The following is a 24,862-nucleotide window of genomic DNA, read 5'->3' as shown; positions in this document are numbered from 1 at the left end:
GTTAGAAAACTTTTTAAAATTATGTTCTTTTGATTTAAAACTCATCTTATGAACCATCAATTTTATCATCTCGTACTGAAATCCGAAAGTTTATCATTAGTCATCTTATAATCAATTATATTAAACTTTAAACAAACATATGGGAAATAAAACCAAATTCATGATTAAAATCTACAAAAACAATCTCACTTTTAAGGAACCACACAATCCGGAACAAAAGCACTTGAAACATATTATGTTCTTTTAAGTTATTCTTGTTTTATGTTTGGTATGAATTATTAAATATGACACCAAAAAATAAAAACTATTTTGTAAAAACTAAAACAAAACGATATTAGTTTAACTTATTTTACTTTCGTTTACACATTGGTACTTCATTAAATATTTAACATCATTGAAATGTATATAAAGTTACGTGATAATAATATATTGTAAGGTTATATGTACAATACTCTGTACTCTTTAATAATTAGTATATTTTCCATTATATGTACAACACTTTGTAAAGTACTTGCTTTACTATAAAAATGTTATTTATTTTTGTTTTTTTTTTGTTGTATTTGGATGTTTTCTAGAATCACATCTTGATTTTGAAATTATGTAGGCAGAAACCAAAGAAGAAAAAAATTGAAAAAAAAAAGTTATAGACTACGGTTCAACTCAAACCGAAGCTTATGCTTGTTCTTTTTTTAATTTATTTTTCAGGAAGCTTTTAGGATACGATTATCTAATTCAACCGTAGCTTATCTCCTTTTGCATTTTTTAAGTGGTGTTACAGGCTACAGTTATCTAAAAAAACCTTAACCTATACCTCTCTTTGACAATAGTTATAGGTTACGGTTTCTAATGAAATTGTAGTCTATTATGAACTACAAACTACAGATGGAAATCGTAAATCGTAGTCTCATAATTTCTTTTTTTACCATATACCTAAATATACTACAATTCATTAATTATAGTTTACATAAAATATAATCATAACATATATCTTTGTTGCTTAGATGGAAGAATGAAGACCAAAATGCATTTAAAGAAGGAGAAAAAAAAAAATACTAACTACCTTCCAAGTTTTACTTTATCTTTAACCAATTTAATGTATCGAAAAATGAAACCAAATTCACTCTATTTAAAAGATATAAAAAATTGATTAGATAAAAGAAATAAATAAAATTATTAATCAAGCCCAATAACTTCAGTAAACAAAGTGAAATTATTATTAGAAACAAAAATCATCAAAGGTATAAAAAAAGAGAGTTAATTAAAATACAAAAATAAAGAATGCAACAATTATCCGGAAAAGGAAAAGAAGAGGGAGGAATGAGAGAAATAATTATGTATGATATTGGAGGAGTCAACGTGAGGGTATTGTGGCTTCGTTCGAAAGCTTGATCGTGTAAAAGGTTCATTTGCTGAAAATATTGTTGGGCATTAAGTTGGAATTCGGGTGTTGATGACTTTGCTAACTGGATTGAACACCTCCAATAGCAGTAGAAGATAAAGATGAAGATGAAAATGAAAATGACTTCTTGCAATTGGATACGAAGCCATGTAGTCTACAATATAGATGGAAAAATAAAATTAAACTGCACTGCAATTCTACTAAAATATGTACTGAACTAAAAACTAATTTGTCTAAAAATTGAACTGAATTATAAAACAGTTCAAACAAACTGAATTGTTTTTTGTTTTATTAAACTGGACTGAACTGAACTATACTAAATTGTATTAAACTATAATATAAATTAATCTGAACTACTAACTATATTAATTTTAAATTAAATTGTACTAATTTTAACAGTGTCATAGTTTTTATTAAGCACTTTTCTTCAAACTTTTCCACTTTCTTAAACCGCCACAAACACATACAACTGTAATTATAAAAGTTTATTACAAAAAGATTAATTATTTAAATATTTTAAATGGTAACCGTATGATATCCTGAAACAACACAGTAATTATATTAAATAAATTATTAAAATAACATTTTTTTCTTTAAATATTTTTGAAGAATTCGTTTATTTGATTCTAGACGGGAATTTTTTAGAAAACCTATTATCTACTATAATATAAAAAAAATACTAAAATTTATTTTAATATTTATTTTATTTTATTCATAAGTATCATACAAATTAATTTTAATTATTTGATATTATTATTTTTTATTTTATTTATATTTATTTTATTATATGTGTATGGAAATTATTTTATTTTTTATTTATTTTATTTATTTATTTTTTTTATTTAAATTTATTTTTTTATTTATATTTATTTTATTTTATTTATATTTATTTTTTCATGAATATTATTTTACTTTTATATTTATTTTTTTTAATTTTTTATTTATATTTTTTTGTTTATATGTGTATATAATTTATTTTATCTTTTTATCTACTTATTTTATTTTAAAATAAATTTTTATTTATATTTATTTTGTTGCCTCATAAAATTGTTTTATTAATCAATTATTTATTATTTATATTTTATTATGTAAAAATTAAACTAATATTTATTAATTATTATAATATAAGAAAAGATGATACTAGAAAAGTTACTCTTAATATAAACGTTTAATTTTTTTGTCATTTGATATTTTTATAATATTAATTATTTTTTCTATATTACTATTTTTTTATGATATTTAATTATATAGTCATTTAATAAAATTTAACGTTAAAAAATATATTTTAGTTCAAGTCTGTAAAATACTATCATTTAAAAATAATAATATTGATATTTATTTTAAAGTTAGTTGATTTTTAAAATAAATAATTATTTTAGTGTGTGCTGTAACATCCCAAACATACAATGTAAAATCATATATGAGAATCATCACATGTTAACAATACTACAGATCAGTTCTACACAGAACGAGATACACTTATGGTCGAACGACCTTACATAATAACAGGGGATTTAAAAAGTATGCTAACTACTATTAGACCGAACGTTTCACAAAACACACTAATACCGTACGGTCTTTACAAAAGTAAAACTAACACCAGAACGAACGCTCTCAAGGTTCGGCCTTCACTTCCGTGGCATCTTCCAACACTTCTTCCAGCAGCTCTTCTCCTTCTGCTCACATCCACATGGATGATCATTGCAACAGGACAACGACAGGACGCACAATACAGACAAAGATGATAAACAGGGTAAGCTTATGTAATTTAATTTCTTCCATAACAACAGACACCATTCATAAACAAACCAACGACCACATGACTCTGACTGTCCGGACTGTATGAATCATGTGTAGCTATAACATTCGTGCACCCGGGTCATGTAGTAACTGGGATACCCTCAACAGCTGCCACCCGAGGTTGATCCGTTCCGTCGAAGTTAACCTTATGGACTAGGACCTCCTGCCATTCCCACACGTGACTTACTCCTCTCTACATGAGAACGAGTAATCATGGAATATCAGAATGAACGCCCGCTAAGCTTTGCCCACATTCATAGTTTACCAATCAATAACCACTTTCTAAGATATTCCTCCCTGGAATACTCGTTCATAATCAAACTATTTCATACACATCACATTTCAAATTCTCTCAGACTTTTTCATCTACATATTCCAAATGAAATAAGATCATACATTCTTATCATAACCCAAGTACGACTGGTATAACAAGACCGAGCGCTACTCATCTACTTACATAAACAAACTCCTAAGAGTTCAAACGGGATGCCACGAAGCCTAGGCCGAGTACTAAGACTCTAGGCCGAACACCTTTTAAAGACTAACACTGATTTACACTAAATATTAATACTGATGAGAAACTATGGAGTAACGAACACTATCTAGTTTGAATGAAGACTCTAATTCTAAGCACAGTAATAATATATTCAAGAAAACAAGACCCAGCGCTTGGTTTAAGACCGAGCCCTGTAGAAACTGAACACTATTGGACGAGCGTTGGTCCAAGACCAAATGCATATCAGGAACGAGCGCTACTGAGGCTGAACGCTTGATCCAAGACCGATCACTAATAAACTTACATAAAACGAATGAATATATATATATATATATAAAATTGAGCCACCACTTATTCTGAATGAAAAAGAACAATAACGTCTACGAGCGTAAGTAATATATATAACACATTTACTAAACTGTTTAGGAAATCTAAAGAAGAACTACACTTAAGCCGAACACTCACTCATACATATCTACTATTCTATCACGATCGTTATTACCGTAATTCCTTGTATAAGAGAACCTAATATAGATGGACGCTCAAAGAGAAACAAAATGGTTAATACGAACTCTCGGTCAAAGTTTAACAAATCCTATGTAGTATTACAGGAAAACTCTTAGATTTTATCCCCAAAACATGAGACTCGGGTAAAACCATGCACTCCCAAGAAGAACCGAACGCTCGCTAATGACGCTCGACCATGCTAATCACCTTTGCTCATAATACTACGGTTCAAAGATTAAACTCTATCCCAACTCATTTCACAACGTATATCATATGTTCATCCACACATCCAAACCAGCAGTACAATCATATTTCATACTCATCAAATAATCACACGTATCATGCAAGCATACAAACATTCCACACAACAAGCTAAATTAAATTATATAAGCTTCCCTTACCTTTAAGCGTGACCGAACGTTCACAATTTGAACATAATAGCTCACCACCAGTCTCTTAGAACACTACGATCACGATTTACGAAACTAACCAAATGAAAGACCAGAAAGGCGTTCAGAAATGGTTAAGGAACTCAGGTAACCGAAAACTGAGTTTGCATGTACAGAAAAACCACTCGGCTGAGAAAGATGAACTTACCAGTCCAGAATCCAAAACTGATCGGTTCAAACGAACACCCTCGACGCCGGGAGTGCTCAGACGGTGCCTGAGAGGTGATCGATGAAGAAATGGTTAAGATTTCTTAGAGAGAAGGAGGATATTTTAGAGAGAAGAAGGAGAAAATGGTTTCAATAGAGTGGGGAAGAAGAAAGGCATGCAGAGAAGTGGCACGACATTTTAAATTTTGCCTTAAATATTGTCGTCGCCCAAAACGAACGACCACTCCCTTGCAGCCATATGTTCTCCACTAACTGAGACGCTCACTCACTTCTTGGCACATGGATCCCACTACTTGGGGTTTTTGGGTGTGTTTTAATGGGGTCTAACATGTAGGGACCATGACACGGGGCAGAGGGCATTGTCTAGTCAAAGGCCAGCTGCACCCACCTAGAGGGGTCCTGCCTGTCTAGTTCATGCTGCTCGGGCAAGGGCATTTCATCCCTTTACGACTGCAGTCATGGAAGAGCAAATGCCGGAAAGGGCGCTCCCAATTCTGGAAAGGTATGATGGATCGGGGGACCCGGAGGAGCACCTTAGGTCATTTGCTGACGCCATGGCAATCTATTCACCCAGTGAGAGGATTTGATGCAGGGTGTTTTCCCTATCGGTTAAAGGAGAGGCTTTGGAATGGTTTCACTCTCTTCGTCCCAGGACTGTTGATAATTTTATGACTTTGAGGCGCCTATTTGAACGGCAGTTCGGTTCCAATAAGACGCAAGACCTTACCTACATGGAGCTTACTAAAATAAAACAGTGAAAAGATGAAGACCTGAGGGACTTCATGGACCGGTTCAACCGAACCGCACGACAGGTGAAGGGTGTTGGCAAGAAGTTCATCATCAACACCCTGTCAACAACCTTGAGGTCGTGCTCCTTTGCGGATAACATATTTGCTCGGCCACCTTCAACCATGGGAGAAGTGCAAGAGAGGGCCGCTGAGTTCATTCGAATAAGGGAGATGCGGGCTGTCCAAAAAATGCAACACGAAGAAAATGATTCACCCTTGACAGGCTGAGAGCGAAAGGAGGGCAAGCGAGCATGCACGCAGAACCGAACGACATAATTGTGGCAAGAATAGAGCTAAGCTTTCTATTTGCTTTTTTCCAGTTTAAGAGTGTGATGTAATTTGCAAATCTGATATTACTATCAAATGATTTCCATAGAAATTTTGAGCAAGTTGTGTCAACCGTTTGACCAAAGGAAAAGGTTCTAAAAAGAACTTCAATCAACCGTTCGACTCAAAGAAAGGGTTTGTTTGCTGCAAAACCAACGACAAGTGCACCGGTCGCAGCGTAGCAAGTGATAAATATCGCTCTCTCCCAAGAGAAAATTGAAACACATGACAATTCTTTCTTTTATAACTCAATTAGACATCAAAGTGCACAAAACAACACAAGAAACTCTTTTTGGTATTTTATCAAACATAGTGTATTTACAATTTGTCAAGACTAGAATTCATCCATTTCATTCTCATGCATTCACAAACGTCTCAATTCCATCCAATAGGTGTTCAATTTCAGTTCTAGGTTCAATTCATATTTCTCAATACATCAAGAACCACAATTCATGCATGGGTGATCAATCCAAAGCAAGCATTAAGCATAGAAATTGAATACTAACATGAATTGGAAAAGCATATAACATTAGCATCACAAAATACATAAGAATTCCATGTTTTACAACTAATCTCAACAAATAGGAAAAGCCCTCCACGGTGGAGAACTTATGGTTCTACAAAATTGAAGAGATAGGGAAGAAATTGGAACCAAAGAGAAGATGCACAACCTTTCCCAAGGTTCTTGGCAACTGATCTATGCTCCATTTGCGCCTCCCTTCACATCTCCATCTCCAATTTGTGACCCATCTTCTTCCTCAACCCAAAAGGGGAAAAATCACCATTGATGAAGCTTGAAGACCCAAGGAGGAGTGAGAGAGCTTCCCAACACGCCAAACAACCTCTAATGGTCTCTTCCAATCTCTCTAGGTGAAGAATGAAGTGTAGGAGGAGAAGAATGCCCAAAAAATCGTGAGACCCATGTTTAAATAATCCATTTTGACACATCAACGTCGCCACTGGTCAGCTGCACCCCACCAGCAGCATTCCAAAGAGTAGGGCGCTCAATTGCACCCCAGCGGCAGAATTCCAGTGACAGAGCACTCAACTGCACCTAAACGCCAACAATCCAGATACTGGTAGCTCAGCTGCACCCCAGCTGCAGCATTCCAGAGGCATATAGCTCAGTTTCCGCTCAGTTGCCACTCAGCTACAGGCAGTTTTGATAGCATTATAAAATTCAAGTTCTTGTGCGATTCCAAATGCTTCCAACAAGGTATTTGCTTCAAATTGATCTTTTATTGTCCCAAAACATGTTCTCTTGAGTTCTTACTTGTTTTCCTCTACTAGAATTGCTTCCTATTCATTTATTTCACACACTCAAATAAAGATATTAGAGGTAAAAAACAAGCATATACTAAATAAAACACAAGAAAACTAGAAAACACACTAAACTTGAAGATAAAACGAGGTAAAAGCTATGAAGGAGTTGATTTATTCACAAAATATACACACAAAGACACGTAAAATCAACCGTTATCACTCCCCCACTCTTAAAACCTTGTTTGTCCTCAAGCAAAAGGTAACTTGGCCAAGAAAAACATCTAATCAACAATGGTCAAATAACAAGGAAGCAAGGTCACACAATCAAATCGGGTAACATTCATGAATGTTCTTTTTTCATCACCAATCCAAAAAGAATATGTGTAACGTAGTAAACCCTTAGTTATGGTCCTCACAATGCAAATGTTACAAGAATATATGTACATGCTTTATGAGAGATTAACAATCATGGCAAAATGTTTTCATTGATCAACCAAAGGAACTAATCCTCACTAGAAAAAGTGTTTTCACTCAACCACACTAGTGTATAAGGGTGTGTCATTCTCTCATATACCTCTAATAGCACATAATTTGACTTTGCTTTTCATTTCAAGAGCCAAGAATTATTCACAAAATATACACACAAAGACACGTAAAATCAACCGTTATCAGGGTTCTAAAAAGAACTAAGAAAACTCTTATCAACCGCTCACATTGGCATCTTCGACCTAGGGAACGTTTCAAGTGAACTCATAGTGTCGACCGAACAGTGAGGAACGCTCCTCGTGAACTCTCACCTTGATCTTAGGGCATGCTCCTAGTGAACTCCTAAGATCTAAATCGAACGGTGAGGAACGCTCCTCGTGAGCTATCACCTTGATCTTAGGACACGCTCCTAGTAAACTCCTAAGATTTAAATCGAACGGTGAGGAACGCTCCTCGTGAACTCTCACCTTGATCTTAGGGCACGCTCCTAGTGAACTCCTAAGATCTAACCCGAACGGTGAGGAAAGCTCGTCGTGAGCTCTCACTTTGATCTTAGGGCACGCTCCTAGTGAACTCTTAAGATCTAAACCAAACAGTGAGAAACGCTCCTCGTGACCTCTCACCTTGATCTTAAGGCACGCTCCTAGTGAACTCCTAAGATCTAAACCGAACGGTGAGGAACGCTCCTCGTGAGCTCTCACCTTGATCTTAGGGCACACTTCAAGTGAACTCCTAAGATCTAAAACGAACGGTGAGGAACGCTATTCGTGAACTCTCACCTTGATCTTAGGGAACGCTCCAAGTGAACTCCTAAGATCTAAACCGAATGGTGAGGAACACTCTTAGTGAACTCTCACCTTGATCTTAGGAAACGATCCAAGTGAAATCCTAAGATCTAAACAGCTTGGTTGTAAGCGAACTCATAGATCCTCTGCTCGATAAGGAACGTTTCCGTAGTGCTTACCCGAGCGTCTTCTATCTAGGAAAAGTTTGGACTCCTAGATTGCTCGTTCGGTGAGCGATGCTTTTGTGGCTCTCACCTTAGCATTTTTTACCTAATGAACGTTCCCAAGGAACTCCTAGTTTAAAAATTGCTCGGTCGGTAAGGAACGCATGTTATTGTATGAATCGTCATGACCCCTGTGCCGATCGGTATAACTTGACAAACCCAACACAATATCAAAAATTTTGCTAGGGCTTGGGGTGCTTATGTTACTATGGGCTCATTTTCGACCGAACGGTAAAGGTGCAAGAGAGTCTCTACCTTACTTTGGGCTCATATACTACCGATCGATTAGGACGACATACGACCCTAAGGAACCGAATGTTCAACATGCAGGAAAGAGCCTCTCATCCGTTCGGTCTCGACAACCGTTGAGCAGAGTTAATGCACAAATAAATGTGATAACGACTATCGTTAAACAGTTAAGGTTTGCATTAATGACCATTAAGAGGTAAATTAATTTGTCAGATTCCTTTAAACTATATAAATAAGGGTTTAGGTTCGAGGTAAACTCACATTTTACTCACTACTAAATTATAAAAGGCCTACAGAGAAAATTTCTGACTTGAGCATCAGAGTATCTTCTACAAGTCACCCCTCATTCGGTGTTTGGTTAACTAGAGTTAAGACAGAAGGACGTTCAGGACACTCGACAACTACAGGCGCTCGGAAGCAACAGGAGGACGTTCAGGACGCTCGGTAGCTACAGGTGCTCGGAAACAACAGGAGGACGTTCGTCGGAGATCCTCGTCCCATTTCAGTAGAAACAGTTATAGATGACGACAAACTTATTTAAGAAAGGTACGAAAATTTTGTTCATGTAGTCCATAAATATGGTTAGAGCGTTAGTCACATTAAAAAACATAACCACATACTCATAGTGTTCATATCTAGATTTGAAGACATTCTTATGCACATCTCCTGTCTTTACCAGAATCTGATGGTAACCTGACTTCATATTGATCTTGGAAAACAACGTCGCTCCATGCAAATGATCCATCAAGTCGTCTATTCTCGACAATAGATATTTATTCTTGATGGTTAATTTATTCAGTTGCATGTAATCCACACACAACTTGGAGCATCCACAAATGATTTGAGATGTTCATTTGGATCACTTGATCCGTCGTATTTGTCAAACGCTGGAGGCATCTTCTCTAGCATTGGTTCCTCCATAATAGCCACTGTAAACGGGTGAAGCCCCCCGACTTGATCAGTGTTAGTCGTGCGGATCGTCCGGGCCCTAGAACTGTTTGCCTCCTGTCCTATTCCCTCTGGTTCAGTTCAAACATGCTCCACTGTAGGAACATGGGTAGGCATCACCGACTGTTGAATTAACTATTATCTTTGCCCCAAAACGCGCTCCGCTCGTAAAGTTGCAATCTCCGCCTGCATGGCTTGTATTTGCCTTTGCATCTCTTCGACGACTAATGTTAACGGGTCTGGTTGTTTCGCCATTCTTATGGTCTCAACTAGGTTTCTTCTGTTATCCTCAGTCCCACGGTGGGTGCCAAAATGTTACTGCTGAATAGGGATGAGGATGGAACCTACAAACTTCTTCTTCCTAGATGAACGTTCACTCCTTTCCTTGCTTTGCTAGACCGATCGATTCGAGGGGGGTTAACTTGCAGAAGATACTCCAATGCTCAAGTCAGATATGTTTCATACGAAGGTCTCTAGTAATTAATTATGAAAAAGTCCATCTTACCCTGGAATCAAACATCTATTTATAGGGTTTACAAGAATCAAACCTATTAATTGACCTCTAAATTATTATTAATGCAAACGTTAACCATCCATCAATGACAGTTACCACATTAATTACACCTTAACTCTCTGTGTCTGATTCTCTCGTCTTCCATATACTCTAACTCATCGGCTAGCTTGACTTACCATAATAACAAAAATAATTATAATTAATTTTTGAATTAGAATCTAAATTGATTTTTAACATTAATTAAGTTATCTACTGTAAGTGTTTGATATTTATTTTTGTTAAAATTTATTGTTGATATGTGTGCTTTTGAGGTGGGTTTGTATTTATTTTTTTGTTGTGGTTAATGAATAGAATTTGGATACGGATATTTTTAAACTACATTAGGAACAACAAAAGGTTAATAAAATAATAGCAAATAATCAAATAGCAAGAGACAAAAGTAAGTAATTATCAATAAATTAGAGACTATTTTATAAATTAAAAATTATTAATTTTTAAAATAATTTCTATTATTAATAAAATAATCATAATTAGTTTGTAAATCAGAATTCAAATTAGTTTCTAACATTAGTTAAGAAGACTAATTATTCACAATAAGTGTTTGATATTTATTTTTGTTAGGATTTATTATTGATATGTGTGCTTTTAATGTGGGTTTGTGAGATTTTTGTTGTGGTTAATGGATAGAATTTGGATATGGGTATTTTGAGACTACATTAGGGACAAGAAATGAAGTTAATAAACGAATAACTTTTAAATTGACCGTATATAGATATAGATATAACTAATATTTAATTTTTTAAATTAGATACGGAACACAAACAAATATATTTATATTTGTCTTGTCTCTTTTCCTATACTCGTTACATTATCTATCATTGTTCTTATGTCCATCTTCTTTTAAATTACTAAAAACACTTTTAATGTTTTAGATAATTAAAAAACTTGTATTAACTTAATCTTGGTTATTAATTTCGTAATTTATTTATAGAAAAAATAGATTTCATAATTTTTTACTCTTTTATGTTATTATTTAATCTTTATTTAATTAGTTATTTGTTACTTTTATTTCGTATTTATACAATTTTAATTTCTTTCTTAATATTTTATATTACAGAGAAAGTTTGTATATTTTTGTATTGAATACTTGATAATTTATTTGATATATTTTTTATTTTTTGAAAAAATTATTTAGTTAATATTTTGAACAATAAAGAGACAGATAAGAATGGAAGTTTAACTATGCCCGTTATTATAAAAATGAAACAAAAACTTTATGCCTAAATATAAAGGTAATAGAGATTGAATTTTTATTTTGAAAATATAGATATTGAAACCTGCACGCCCTCCAATATCATCCCATACTCTATTTGAGCATGTATCATATTGGCTTATTTATAATAATTAAATTTTGTTTACATTAATTACATAACAAAATCGATTTTGTTTTATGTTTTACTTTTTATAACGGTGAGATATATATTGATTTAGAATTATATAATTTGCGATGTAGAAAGTATAATATATGGACAGAAGTAGAATTGTTATTTACAAACGGAGTCAAATACAAACTATTTATACAAGTATTAATGTATTAATATGTTGACAGAAATAGAATTGGTGTTTACCGAAGGTTTAGGATGTAATAGCTTTGTGAGAATATCCACTAATTGATACCACCAGAAACCAAAATTAATAAAGAGTAAAGAAAATAAAGAGAATAAAATGAAAATGATAAAATAAGAATGAAGTTGAATAATTTGTTTTATTGGAATGGATGAATAATATAAGAAAAATAAGTGAAGACCCGAAAAATAAATATATAAATCTATCCGTAACATCCAATACCCGAAAAATAGATATTTATAAGATTAGAGATTACATATATAATATGTTTTTGGTGAATTAAAATTAAATTGTTAACTATTTTCTACAATTAGAATTTGGACTCAAATCAAGTTTAGAATATGCTTAGTTAATGATGGGTCAAATTAAGTTTATTTGTGACATAAAATTTTATTTTTCTTTTACTTTATTACAAAGAGACAAAACTCTAAAATAAAAATGATATTAAAACATTTCGAAACATTTTTTAGTGTAATAATGGCTAACAGAGAGTCTCCTGTATAAATAAAAAAAAATTACCAAAAAAGTAAAACAAATATTAAAAAGTGTGTATAAAAGTATCTACTCAGAACTAAACGAATAAAGCAGTGGATATCTCTGGTAATAGTTTATGTGCGACAACCATTTATAAACAATCCTATCCGTGGAACGTGTTCGGGTGAGCAAAGGCAACAACGCAGAAATGGATGCATTGAAATATTCGAAGTTGACTCTTAGGTCTGCAAAACGTTGTGGAATTGTTTGCACTAATGGGTCCGTATTAGACTCTACAAGTCAAGCAATGCCGTCACACATGCATGGCGTCAATGGCGGGGCAAAAGGCTTATCACAGTATTATAAGAATGAGCAGATAGGTAGCATGGTATTGAGTGAACATAATTTAGTGAAACTTGAGTTTCTCATAAATATACCTTCTATTTATTACCTCTATTTCCAAACCATGCATTTTTTGCTTTACAATTTCCATCTTTTTATTTATGCTTTGCTTTTCATAGGCTCTGTTTTAGAATTGGAATCCGCATCGTCTACACCATCGCAGCTTCAGTTGGAAGCAAACGCTATAATCAATAGTGGATGGTGGAATTTGTCGCACTCAGATTCAAATCATATCTGTTCATGGATTGGTATACATTGCAATGATGCTGGAAGTGTAACTCGTATCACATATATGTATCATGAAGGGCCTATTCAATTGGCAACACTAAACCTCTCTGCTTTCAAGAACTTGGAACATCTTGAGGTCGTCGAATCTAGTCTAAACGGGACTATTCCATATGAAATTGGAAATCTTTCAAAACTCACTTATCTTGATTTATCCCACAATTCTTTTCAAGATAAAATACCTCCATCACTAGGAAATCTTTCAAAACTCACTTATCTTGATTTATCCCACAATTCTCTTCAAGGTAAAATACCTCCATCACTAGGAAATCTTTCAGAACTCACTGATCTTGATTTATCCCACAATTCTCTTCAAGGTCAAATACCTTCATCACTAGGATTTCTAACCAATCTATTGACCCTAATAATCTCTAACAACAAAATCAATGGAACCTTTCCCATTTCACTTTCAAACATCATGCACCTTCAAAATATTGACATTTCACACAATCTACTAACCGGTTCCCTTGAACCTTTCTTAGTTGGACATTTTCCATTCTTGTATGGTCTGGATCTAAGCTACAATTGTCTTTCCGGAGCGATTCCTATGCCTCTTGATAGTATCTATGACATGAACCTTTCCTTCAATAATTTGAGTGGTCCTATTCCAAGTGGTGTAAATCCATATGCGCTAATTGGGAACAAGGATGTATGCAGCACCAATACAAATATACAAATGGAATACCAATTTCAGCCTTGTTCAGTCAACCAGAAGAAACGAAGGCAGCTGGTCATAATTCTTTCCATCACCATATTTCTAATCATGGCCTTCTTACTACTTTTATATCTGAGGTACAGCCGCATTGCAATCAAGAAAAAACAAGCAAAGATAACTGAAACATCTAAGAATGGGGACATGTTCTGCATATGGAACTACGACGGAAGCATAGCCTACGAAGACATCATTACAGTAACTGAAGACTTTGATCTTAAATATTGTATCGGAACAGGTGCGTATGGAAGTGTCTACAAGGCTCAATTACCAAGTGGAAAGATTGTTGCGGTGAAGAAACTCCATGGCTTTGAATCAGAGGTCCCCACTTTTGATGAGAGTTTCAGAAACGAAGCCAAAGTATTATCGGAAATAAAGCACCGACATATAGTCAAGCTCCATGGATTCTGCTTGCACAAAAGAATAATGTTTTTGATTTATGAGTACATGGAGAAAGGAAGCTTGCTTTCTGTGTTGCTTTATGACATGGAAGCAATAGAATTTGACTGGAAAAAGAGGGTTAACACAGTGAAAGGAACTGCACATGCTCTCTCATATCTCCATCATGATTGTGTCCCTCCAATAGTGCATAGAGACATATCAGCAAGCAACGTCTTGCTTAACTCCAAGTGGGAGCCCATTGTTTCCGACTTTGGCACTGCCCGATTTCTAAACTTTGATTCATCCAATCGAACTATAGTTGCTGGAACCATTGGATACATAGCACCTGGTAAATCGTTTATATGTTCCTCTACTTCTATTTATTTATTGTTTGATGCATATCAAGCCTAATCAAGATCCATATAACAAACAAATGGACTAGTTTTCTCCACTTGTATTTTCAATTATTTTTCTTCTGATCTTTCAATGCTATGTTGCAAAAATGCAGAGCTTGCGTATACAATGGTTGTGAATGAAAAGTGTGATGTGTATAGCTTCGGAGTGGTGGCATTGGAGACTTTGATGGGAAAACATCCTAAGGAAATACTCTTATCACTTCAATCAACTTCTACTCACGATGACATCAAATTATGTGAAATATTGGATCAACGCCTCCCACACCCAACATTTTCAATTTTACAAGACATAGTTGTTGTTGCCATTGTGACTCTTGCATGCTTAAATCCCAACCCTTGCTCTCGTCCAACAATGAAACACATCTCTCAATGTTTCCTTAGTCAGTTCACACCACTAAGCATTCCTTTACATCATATTTCGTTGCAACAACTCATGAGTCAAGAACTCAGACACTCCTTGAAATTGTGAACTATCTGAAATTGTTGAGCAAAATTTTAGATTGTAACAACTTTCAATGAAAATTCTGTGGTTGTTTATCACATTAATAGCTAGAAAAAAATTTCAAAGTTATGTTTATTTAAACTAGTTTTATGTTTGATGTGGATTATAACATTTTTTTAAACATGTCATCAAGAAATAAAATTAAATTATTTTTTTAAAAACGGTAAATAAATTATAATACTTAGACTTAGTTTACTTTCATGTTAACTATTCTATAATTATTTAGGTCTATTTAAGGAGTTTAAAAATAGTAAAATCTTATAAAAATTTGTAATGAATTTATTCAATTTTTCTCTGATAAACTAAAATATTTAAATCATAAGTCATACATAAATACTCGATTCTATTCATTTTGAAATCTTAGTTCAAATTCTTTGATATATGATAAAGATGTCTCTTTTTTTCTTTTGTAAGGTTGTTTTTTTTTACTATTATAACTGGAATAGTCTTTCTCATAAAAAAAGAAATTAGATTTTTTCCTTTTTTTTTAAAAAGGGAATCTAAATTTTTTCATCTTCCTATATAATTTATATGTATGGGAATATGAATTTGTTTGTTTAAAATTATAAAATTGTGTAGTGATATGTAGTAAAACAATTTCATTATACGATTACAATTTATAGTTAAACTTTTGAGCTATTATTATATTAAAATGAAATATGTATCATGTGTCATATTGTGCAATATCACCCTTTATATAATAAATAAAATATTAATGCGAAAATTTTTAAGTAGAAACACATATTAATATGGACAACTCAAAAGACAGACATATTTAAAAGTTATTATGGAACTAAAAAGAATTAAATTAAATTTAAAACTTTTTAAATAAAAGTAACATTGGAAATATAAATAAAATGAAAATGAAAACATAGCGTTAAAAAATAAACATTAAATATAATTTAACCTTACAAAATGGATTTGTAAAATTATATTTACATCCATTATATATTTTAAACTGATATTACTTAAATCAATATAAAAGTTTCAAAACATGTGAAATATAATTCTTATTAAAAAATTAAAAGTAACCTAAATTTGAGGTTAAAATTTTAAATAAAGATACATATTTATTATAAATGTGTAGACATTGACTATATGATAATTAAATATTAATGTAATTGAGATATAAATGTTTGTTTTAAATTATAAATTGACATGATAATTAATTATAATAATTAATTAGTAAGATGCAAAACAATATGAGTATATGATTACAATGTGAAACTTTTAAACTATATATTATATTAAAATAAAACATATCATAATATATTGTAACTTATTAACTAATAATGATTATTTTACAATGTTAATAATAATGATAATAAAAAACTAATAATCATAATATATTGTTAATAATTATATTATAATTATAATACAAATTATAATAATTACTAAAAATGAATAACTTTCATAGCTTTTAACAAATAGTTTTAGACAAAATAACATTATTGTCCTTACTTTCAAAGAGAAAGGAGAATAAGAACTACTTTTTTTCTCAAGTATTCTCAGCTCACTTTCTCATTAAATGGACATTCTACCTTTTTGGTTACACTCCATAATCACTTACTAAGAAAAAGATCCTTAGTATAATAAAAAACAGAAAATCTTTTGTTATCCAAGTTATACTTATCTACTGTATAAGAAATCAATTTTTAAACAAATTTTTAATATACATGCAGTTATTTTCATCTAATTGTACATTTCATCAAATTGTATCTTATTATTTTATTTAAGAAACAAATTACAAAATATTTCTGCTTTCCTCGCCTTTTACCACATGTCTATTCTAGATTCCTGTTTTCTCAAGTTCCTTTCTGACCAATTCATCATTTCTATGTTACTCCTTCTCCAACCAGTTATCTACAGTCATGACATTCCCTCACCCCATAAAGATCTCATTTTTTTATCTCATTTATTCTTCTTATAACAAAAAAATAATAATTAACATTTGACAATAATGCATTTTTATCCTATCTTAACATTTGACAATAATAATTAACATTTGACAATAATGCATTTGACATTTTTATAATCTCAATTTGCCTATCTTACTAGATTTTAGTTTTTGTGTACTTGTGATTTTATCCTCTACAATTTGCAACAACAATGCAATCTTCTACAAAAATAAATTTAAAGTTATATTAAAGTACCGCTGTCTCATATGTTAGTATTAATTAATAGATTCAAACATTTTAAATTTCTATAAATATGATTTTATTTAATATTTTTATCTATGAAAGGTCTAATGATAATATTTAATGATTTTAATATTTAATATTTTTCTGCAACAAACTTATGAGTCAAGAACTCAGACAAAGTTTAAATTTATGAACTTTTTGAAATCGTTTAGTAAAAATATAGATTCTAACAACTTTATATGAGATTTTGTGGATGTTTATGACATGAATAGTTAGAAAAGTTTTTGAAATTATGTTGTTTTAAGTTAAACTTGTTATAGGTTAAATATGGATTATAATATTTCTTAAAAGGCTTAATACCTCTTTTGGTTCCTCAAAAAAGGGGTTATGTTCAAAATGGTCCTACCTCTTTTAAAAAGTAACAAATGATTTCAACTTTTGAAAAACGGGTCAAGTTAATCCTTTTTGCTAACGGCGTCAAAAATTAAATTATGCAACTGCCCCCTGGACAAAACTTAATGACATGTGCAGTTTATCTTATTGTGTGGCAGTTGCGTGACAGTAAGGTTAAAATTGTGACAAAAAAAATAGATTACCTAGCAATGTTTTGACAGAGGTTAAAAAAAGAGGGGTCGAGATTTAGGTTCGTCGAAATACTGGGTCTTCTGGGTTTGGTATTTTTCGATGCAAACCGCCTAGTTGTTTCTTCTAGGTCTCCACCGTCATTCTCTCTTCCACAATCATGACGCCTCAACGCTGCAAGGGGCTCTTTCATGGCGTCTACCACAAGCAACGCCTTCTGATTCCAATCCCAAATCCTAATGACCCCGAAACATTTCATTGGGATTCCAATTTCAAGTTTCAAGCTCTTATAAAAAAAATTAGGTTTTTGTTAAAGTTTCATTTGATTCTAATCTTGGAATCCTGTTTTCGCCCAAATCGCATTTCGAACCCTGCTAAGATTGTGTCCTTTCAAGCATCTATGAGGTTTATCTACACAAATTATTGTTTGTTTTAGTGCAATTGTGGTTGTTCTAGAGTACTTCTACTCAAGTTCAAGCAGAAGCAGATGACAGTTTGAATCCCAGTGATAAACTGAATTTCTCTTCACCACTTCTATATTCTATGCATCACAAATATTTTATGGACTTTTCTTTGGCTAAAATTGGGAGTGAAATTTTATGTTCCTTGGTAATCAAAAGTGAACATAACGAAACTATATGGAAAGGTAATAAAGAACAATATGTAGACTATACTCACGCATTTCTCTCCCTGAACTTCTTTGGCATGCTGAAAATAGAATCTGGATCTAAGAAAAACCCAATTATTCTCTATTCTCGTCCTGGATCTAAGAAAATAGAATATGGATCGCGTTCTCCCAAATCGCATTTTGAACCCTCCTCCGGTTTTGTTCATACTCGTTGCCAAGGATCTTCGACCAGTCCGGCACGTTCACCAGCAGTGATCCCGAAGCACCGACATGGCCGACGGTAGTAGAGAAGTTACTGTGGAATCTCGAGGAGTGTACAGATTTGCATAATTCCGAAGAGTTAGCGTTTGCAGAGTTGTAGAGATCAGATTCATCGAATTCAAAGTGGAATCGGAGAGTGAATCTTTGCTCTACCTCAGATGCATCCCAACATCATCCACGCATCCCAGCACTCTTTCCTCACCTCAGGCACCAACTACGACGAACCCAAACTCTAGTGCCACGCAACTGCACCGTTTAATTTTTGATGTCGTTAGCAAAAATGATTAAATTGACCCGTTTTTTCAAAAATTTGGATCATTTGTTACTTTTTAAAAAAGGTAAGATCATTTTGAACACAACCCCTCTTTCGAGGGACCAAAAGAGGTATTAAACCTTCTTAAAAATGTTACCAAAACATAAAATGACATTATTTTGTTAAAAATGTAGCAAAATGATATCACTTTGACTTAATTTAATTTCATTTTAATACTTAATAATATTCATCTCAACAATAAAGGTTAATATACCTAATGGTTTGTATAACAATGTTTTGTTAAGCTAAAAATGGAATAGCAGTTGATGAGATAGTTAATAAGGATAAAATAGTCATTTAAGAAACGGTACGGGTGCAGCTAGAAATTAGGAAGGTTCAGGAAGAAGAAAAAGCATGTTTTGAGTTCTTATATGAGAGGCCCAAGCCCAAATTATAATAACGTGGGACAACATTAGTGATCAGATTTAGGGTGTTACTCCCTCCACCACCACATTTTCTCCCTTCACCTCCCCAATTCTATTACATATTTTTTTAATTACAAAACTAACCTTTTATAATTACAAAAATAACCTTTTTTATTTTTTAATCCTAATTATTTATTTTAACCCTAAAATCTATCTTTCTACCCCTTCTCACCCACCTCCCAACCTTCTCAGATTCTCACCCAAACTCCATCACCGTTTCTCATCTTCCAGTTTTCCTCCATAGGCCTGATATGCCTCCTCCTCAAAAATACATTATTAAAATACATCAAAATATATTCAAAAATAATATATCAAAAAATATAAATTATATTATTTAAATATCTTCAAAATTAATATAAAAAAACTATAAAATATAAACCGTATAATCTTTAAACGGATGTGAGCATCCGTCAACGGATGTCAACATCCGTTTAAGGGAAAACGGATGTCGACATCCGTTTGTTGACATCCGTTTTCCCTTAAACGGATGTTGACATCCGTTGACGGATGCTCACATCCGTTTAAAGATTATAGGGTTTATATTTTAGGGTTTATATTTTAGGGTTTTATTACGCACCTTCATGCCTCTCAACCTCTCACGCCTCTGAACCAGCACCTTGAAGCACCACCACACTCACGGCTGAAGATGAATTGCTTTCCCCACTTTCAATCTTACTAAACACAAAGTTCACCATACTCTCACGTCACAATTCTATAAAAGAGAAGAAGAAGTGGAACATAAGAGACAACCCAAGGACAGTGGAACGTAAGAGACAACCTGGGAAAAATAATAAAGAGAAAGAGGAAAGAATAATAAAGAGAATGAATGTCCACGTGAGATTTTAAATAATATTAACCCTAAAATTTTAGTAAGGGTAAAATAGGAATGAAAAAATAGAGAAAAGGATAAAAGGGGAATGGGGTGGTGGAGGGAGCAAGTTGTGGTGGTGGAGGGAGTAACACCCTCATATTTATGATAAGTAAAATATATGAAAAAAAAAACATATTAACTCTGGACAATTTGGAACTAAATTAGTATATATTTAATATCGGGACAATTTTTTCCTGCACTCCCATATTTTCTTATTGCATCATCTTCTTCATTTTCATCTTCCACTGAATCTTCATACTTTCCTTCACCTCCACCTTATCTTGAATGTAATTTTGCATTACGTTTGTACAATCTATAATGTAATTTGCATTCTAGATTGGTTTTCCAATTTGCAATATGATTGTGTAATTCAAAATGTAAATTTATACTATAAATTATACAATTTGAATGTAATTTTGCATTATGAATTGTAATTTTGTATTACAAATTATATAATCTATAATATAATTTTGCATTATAAGTTGTATATGTAATTTTTCATTATAAGTTGTATAATCTTGAATGTAATTTTTCATTACGAATTATACAATCTAGAATGTAATTTGTATTCAAGATTGCCTTCTAAATTTGTAATATGAATTTTACAATTCAAAATGTAAATTTACGTTATAGATTGAATAATTCAAATATAATTTCATATTAATGATTGTACAATCTAAAATATGATTTTGCATTACAAATTGTACAATATAAAATGTAATTTACATTTCTAATTAGCTTCTAAATTTGCATTACAAGTTATACAATCCATGATATTATTTGATTGTATAATCTCAAACATAATTTACGTTAAAGAATATACAATCTAAGAGGTAATTTACATTACGAATTTTACAATCTGAAATATAATTTATATTAAGAATTGTCCAGAATGAGATTATATAATTTGAAATATTTATGGATTGCACAATCCAAAACTATAATTTGAAGTGGGATATAATTAGAATTTTAAAAAATATGGGTTGTAGAAAAAAAAATGAGGTGCAGGAATAAATTCGCGAGAACAAATTGTCTTACTCTGTGATCTTAGAATAAAAAGCAGAACAATTGACGATTTGGTAGTTATTTTTTATTTTATTAAATATAGAAGTTTTGATTGGGTGTATTATGTAAGAACAGTGTTCGTATAAGAATTGGTCTGAAAATTATGAGCGATTAAAACTAAATGTAAGAATGTTATGATGATTGAGTGTGGTAAAGAGTGAAGAATATTCTGGCTCAATAATGAACCATAACGGATATGACTGTTTCTTGTAGGTGTTCTACCATGCACTAGGCACTAGGCTGTTTGAAAATACCTGGAATTGAAGTGGAATTGTAGGAACGTGTGAAAGAGAATGATAGATCAAATTGAGCCCTTAAAGATCAACACAATAATATAGCTGAAAAGATGTTTCAACCACAAATTGAACAACAGGAGATGATTGCTATCAATTCAGACGAAAAGATACAGTGGACAAAATAATAATGTAGCAGAATAGATGTTTTAACAAGAAAGTGTAACAATCTCAGTCAGAGTATTTCATTTCCCACTCAAAGGATGAATCCATTTCCCTTCACATCTTCCACACAGTGCCCATTACTTTTAATCTCCTGCTGAGTAGCTTCCTCCTTGTCCTTTTCTTCATTCAACCCTCCATCATCTGATTCTTTTTCTTCTGCTTCTTCTGCCAACTTCCTCTCAAGAGCTTGAATCAAACTCAGCAAGCAAGTCTCTACATCTTCGTTGACACACTTGGGCATGAGATTTTCAGCAACATCAGCAGGAGTGACAGTGGTGACTTCCAACAAATTGGCAATCCTTGAAAACAAATGGTGTGAGTCAACATCCAAGTAGTTCTTGGCAAGCACCTTGAATGCTTCAAAGCGGCAATAGGACAATTCGATGTGCTTGTCCATCCTACCTGTCCTAATAAGAGCAGGATCAAGCTTGTCCACAAAGTTGGTTGTGAAAATGATGATCCTCTCTCCCCCACATGCTGACCAAATACCATCAATAAAATTCAACAAACCAGACAGAGTTACCTTACTACTCCTGTTACTCTCCTCTTCTTCCTTTTTATTAGGATCTTTTGCTTCCTCTTCCTCACTCCTTTCCTTCCTCGTGTTCCTCTGCCCAGTCAGATCAAGCGAGCAATCAATGTCTTCCACAACTATAATAGCCTTACTAGAAGTTTCAATCAACAACTTCCTCAACTCAGTGTTGTCCTTCACTGCTGTCAGCTCAAGATCGTACACATCATAGTTCATGAAATTAGCCATTGCAGCTATCATAGTAGACTTACCAGTCCCAGGAGGACCATACAGCAAATAGCCCCGCTTCCAAGCCTTCCCAATCTTGGCATAGTAATCCTTCCCATTCCTGAACTTAACAAGGTCGTTGATGATCTCTTCCTTCTTCCCACGCTCCATTGCAAGAGTCTCGAACGTTGCAGGGTGCTCGAACACTATGTGGCTCCACTTTGACTGTTTGTAACCATACCAACCACTGCTAGGATTGTTGGTGTACAACTTCCTTTGCCTGTTTCTCAGGGCAATTTCCTTCCCCTCTTCCAACACGTGTTTGATGTAAGCCACAGTGATGAGATCCCTATGCTTTTTATGGAAAGTTAGCTTGAAATACCTCTTACCATCCAGGGGAGAGTAATAAGAGAAAGAATACGCATGAGGGTTAGAAGCAGTCTTGCTGGCAGCCCACCAAAGCTTAACTCCTTGGAACTCGTCGGTAACCTCTTCATCATCATCCATGCTAAGCACCAAAGGGTTCTGGCTATCTTTCACAACTTCAGCTTTCAGCCTTTTGGCGAGTTGGGAAGAGTTCTCACTGAGGTAAGTTTGGATGGCAGTGTAAGCCTCACTGCGTTTGAGCCTCTCACCAGAGAACTCAGGGAAGGTGATTTGCACATAAGGGTACAAGAAATTGACAAGTTTCTGAGTGTGGATTTGTAGAGTGTCACGAAGTGCAGCCGGGAAAAAACGCTCTACCATGGCATACACAAACATGATTGTGGCCATCAATGAGCCCATTTGCGTCCATAGTTCCGCCATGAAAAACACAGTAGAGAAAGAGACTAACAGGAATGTGTATGTGTTGAGTTATTTTAGTTGGGTAGGGATGGATGGAGATTATATAAGAAGTAGAAAAGGGTGTTTTGTTTTTGGGGTGGTCCAAGAGAATCTAAGTTGAAGTGGAAGAGGTCGGTGGCAGTGGCAGTGGCATAGTAAAGCTTTTGTTGGAAGCGAATCCATTTGACAGTGAGTGATGTTTGGCAAGTCGAAACCACTTTGTGTGTGATGGAGTGGAGAAGATGGTCCCTCCATGGTTTGTCAGGTACGATGGAAGCTAAGGCATGTTTGGATGAGATGAAACTTAATGGAAAAATTAGAATAATAATAATAATAATACACTTCTCCTCTCCAAGTAATAAAGCTAAGCCGACATTCGCAACTTGCCACCACTCATCTTCCTCTTAACCCAACCATACATCTTTTCATCATCATCTCAATCCACCTTTTCTTCTCTCCTTTGCAAAACTCTATTCACAAACTCAATTCAACTTAAACTCCCCGTTTCCTTTTATCTTTATTTTGCATTCCTTCATTCCAGTGGATAAGATCATTTTATAATAATAAATAAAATCACTAGTGTATTGTATTAAAATATTGTTAAAAAATTAATATTTTTTTCTTTTATAATATATAAATAGATGTAAGTTTAGATATTGATTAGGATTAAATTAATTTTTTAACATGGTGTCAAACCTTATAATAACAAATCTCACTATAAAAATCTTTGTATTGGTTAAAGTAAAAAATAAAAGAAATAAACATATGAGAAATTAAAGACTTTATAAAAAAGTACATTTTTTTAGAAATGTAAAAACTAAAACAGTCAAAAGAAAAATAAAATTATAATTTAAATTTGTCAAAATGCAAATTTTCTTGACTTTTGATACTTATTGAAAACATTTTTTTGTTGTTAGGTATCATATATATTCTTTTCTATCACTTGTTATTCGGGTATTAAGCCAATGGAGCTTTTAAATTTCAACAAAACAGTTTCCTTTATCATTTTCGTAAAATTATTCTCGTTTCTTAGCTTTTTATATTGATTAATAAACTCTTTTTTTTTATATCAAAAGAGAGACACTGCCACCTAATTTTTAAAATGCTTGGCACAATTTAAATATTTTGAATATAATAAATCTTCGTTTCTATAGGTAATTATTTTAAAGTTGTCGACATGGATTGAATCATCTCGCATTGAAATAGTAAAAAAAATAGTAAAACTTAGAGAATCTAATATAAATTCGTGGTTGATTAGATTGCTCACCAATCCATTTAACTAGTATATCATCTCATTTACCTCTTAGGTTAGTCCATCAATTTCACAACACACACTCAACAAAAAATAACCCT

The 24,862-nt window shown here is 33.0% G+C and overlaps 3 protein-coding genes across 3 annotated transcripts; 1 reads left to right on the top strand and 2 right to left on the bottom strand.

Annotated features, from left to right (window-relative positions):
* Nucleotides 1-12,888: 12,888 nt before the first annotated feature.
* Nucleotides 12,889-15,239, top strand: LOC124835364 (MDIS1-interacting receptor like kinase 2-like). The gene is made up of 2 exons (XM_088113968.1): nt 12,889-14,632; nt 14,792-15,239. Exons 1-2 carry the CDS (start codon nt 12,889-12,891, stop codon nt 15,166-15,168), a joined length of 2,121 nt encoding a protein of 706 aa, XP_087970094.1. The 3' UTR covers nt 15,169-15,239.
* Nucleotides 15,240-18,252: 3,013 nt separating this feature from the next.
* Nucleotides 18,253-20,246, bottom strand: LOC124835368 (protein S40-4-like). Its single transcript, XM_088112598.1, has 3 exons — nt 20,168-20,246; nt 18,739-18,962; nt 18,253-18,387 (listed from the first exon to the last, which is right to left on the bottom strand). The coding sequence occupies exons 1-3, from the start codon at nt 20,244-20,246 to the stop codon at nt 18,253-18,255; spliced, it is 438 nt and encodes a 145-aa protein (XP_087968724.1).
* Nucleotides 20,247-21,803: 1,557 nt separating this feature from the next.
* LOC124835370 (AAA-ATPase ASD, mitochondrial-like) lies at nt 21,804-23,805 on the bottom strand. Its single transcript, XM_047310282.2, has one exon. The coding sequence runs from the start codon at nt 23,489-23,491 to the stop codon at nt 21,977-21,979; it is 1,515 nt and encodes a 504-aa protein (XP_047166238.1). The 5' UTR covers nt 23,492-23,805; the 3' UTR covers nt 21,804-21,976.
* Between the last annotated feature and the right edge of the window lie 1,057 nt (nt 23,806-24,862).

The sequence above is a fragment of the Vigna umbellata genome, chromosome 4, assembly GCF_029865625.1.
Source record: "Vigna umbellata cultivar VRB3 chromosome 4, Vumbellata_1.0, whole genome shotgun sequence".
NCBI lineage: Eukaryota > Viridiplantae > Streptophyta > Magnoliopsida > Fabales > Fabaceae > Vigna > Vigna umbellata.
Note: the sequence above shows the minus strand (reverse complement) of the source record. Positions and strands in the feature narration are given on the sequence as shown.

Bases quoted from the DNA above. Each gene is read 5' to 3' on its own strand.
- LOC124835370 (XM_047310282.2), bottom strand. From the start codon at position 23,491: ATGGCGGAACTATGGACGCAAATGGGCTCATTGATGGCCACAATCATG.
- LOC124835364 (XM_088113968.1), top strand. From the start codon at position 12,889: ATGGTATTGAGTGAACATAATTTAGTGAAACTTGAGTTTCTCATAAAT. The intron at 14,633-14,791 runs GTAAATCGTTTA...GCAAAAATGCAG, and splicing joins CATTGGATACATAGCACCTG to AGCTTGCGTATACAATGGTT.
- LOC124835368 (XM_088112598.1), bottom strand. From the start codon at position 20,246: ATGGTGAACTTTGTGTTTAGTAAGATTGAAAGTGGGGAAAGCAATTCA. The intron at 18,963-20,167 runs GTGCTGGTTCAG...CATCTGAGGTAG, and splicing joins GAGTGTGGTGGTGCTTCAAG to AGCAAAGATTCACTCTCCGA. The intron at 18,388-18,738 runs GTTCAAAATGCG...GAACTTGAGTAG, and splicing joins ATGAACAAAACCGGAGGAGG to AAGTACTCTAGAACAACCAC.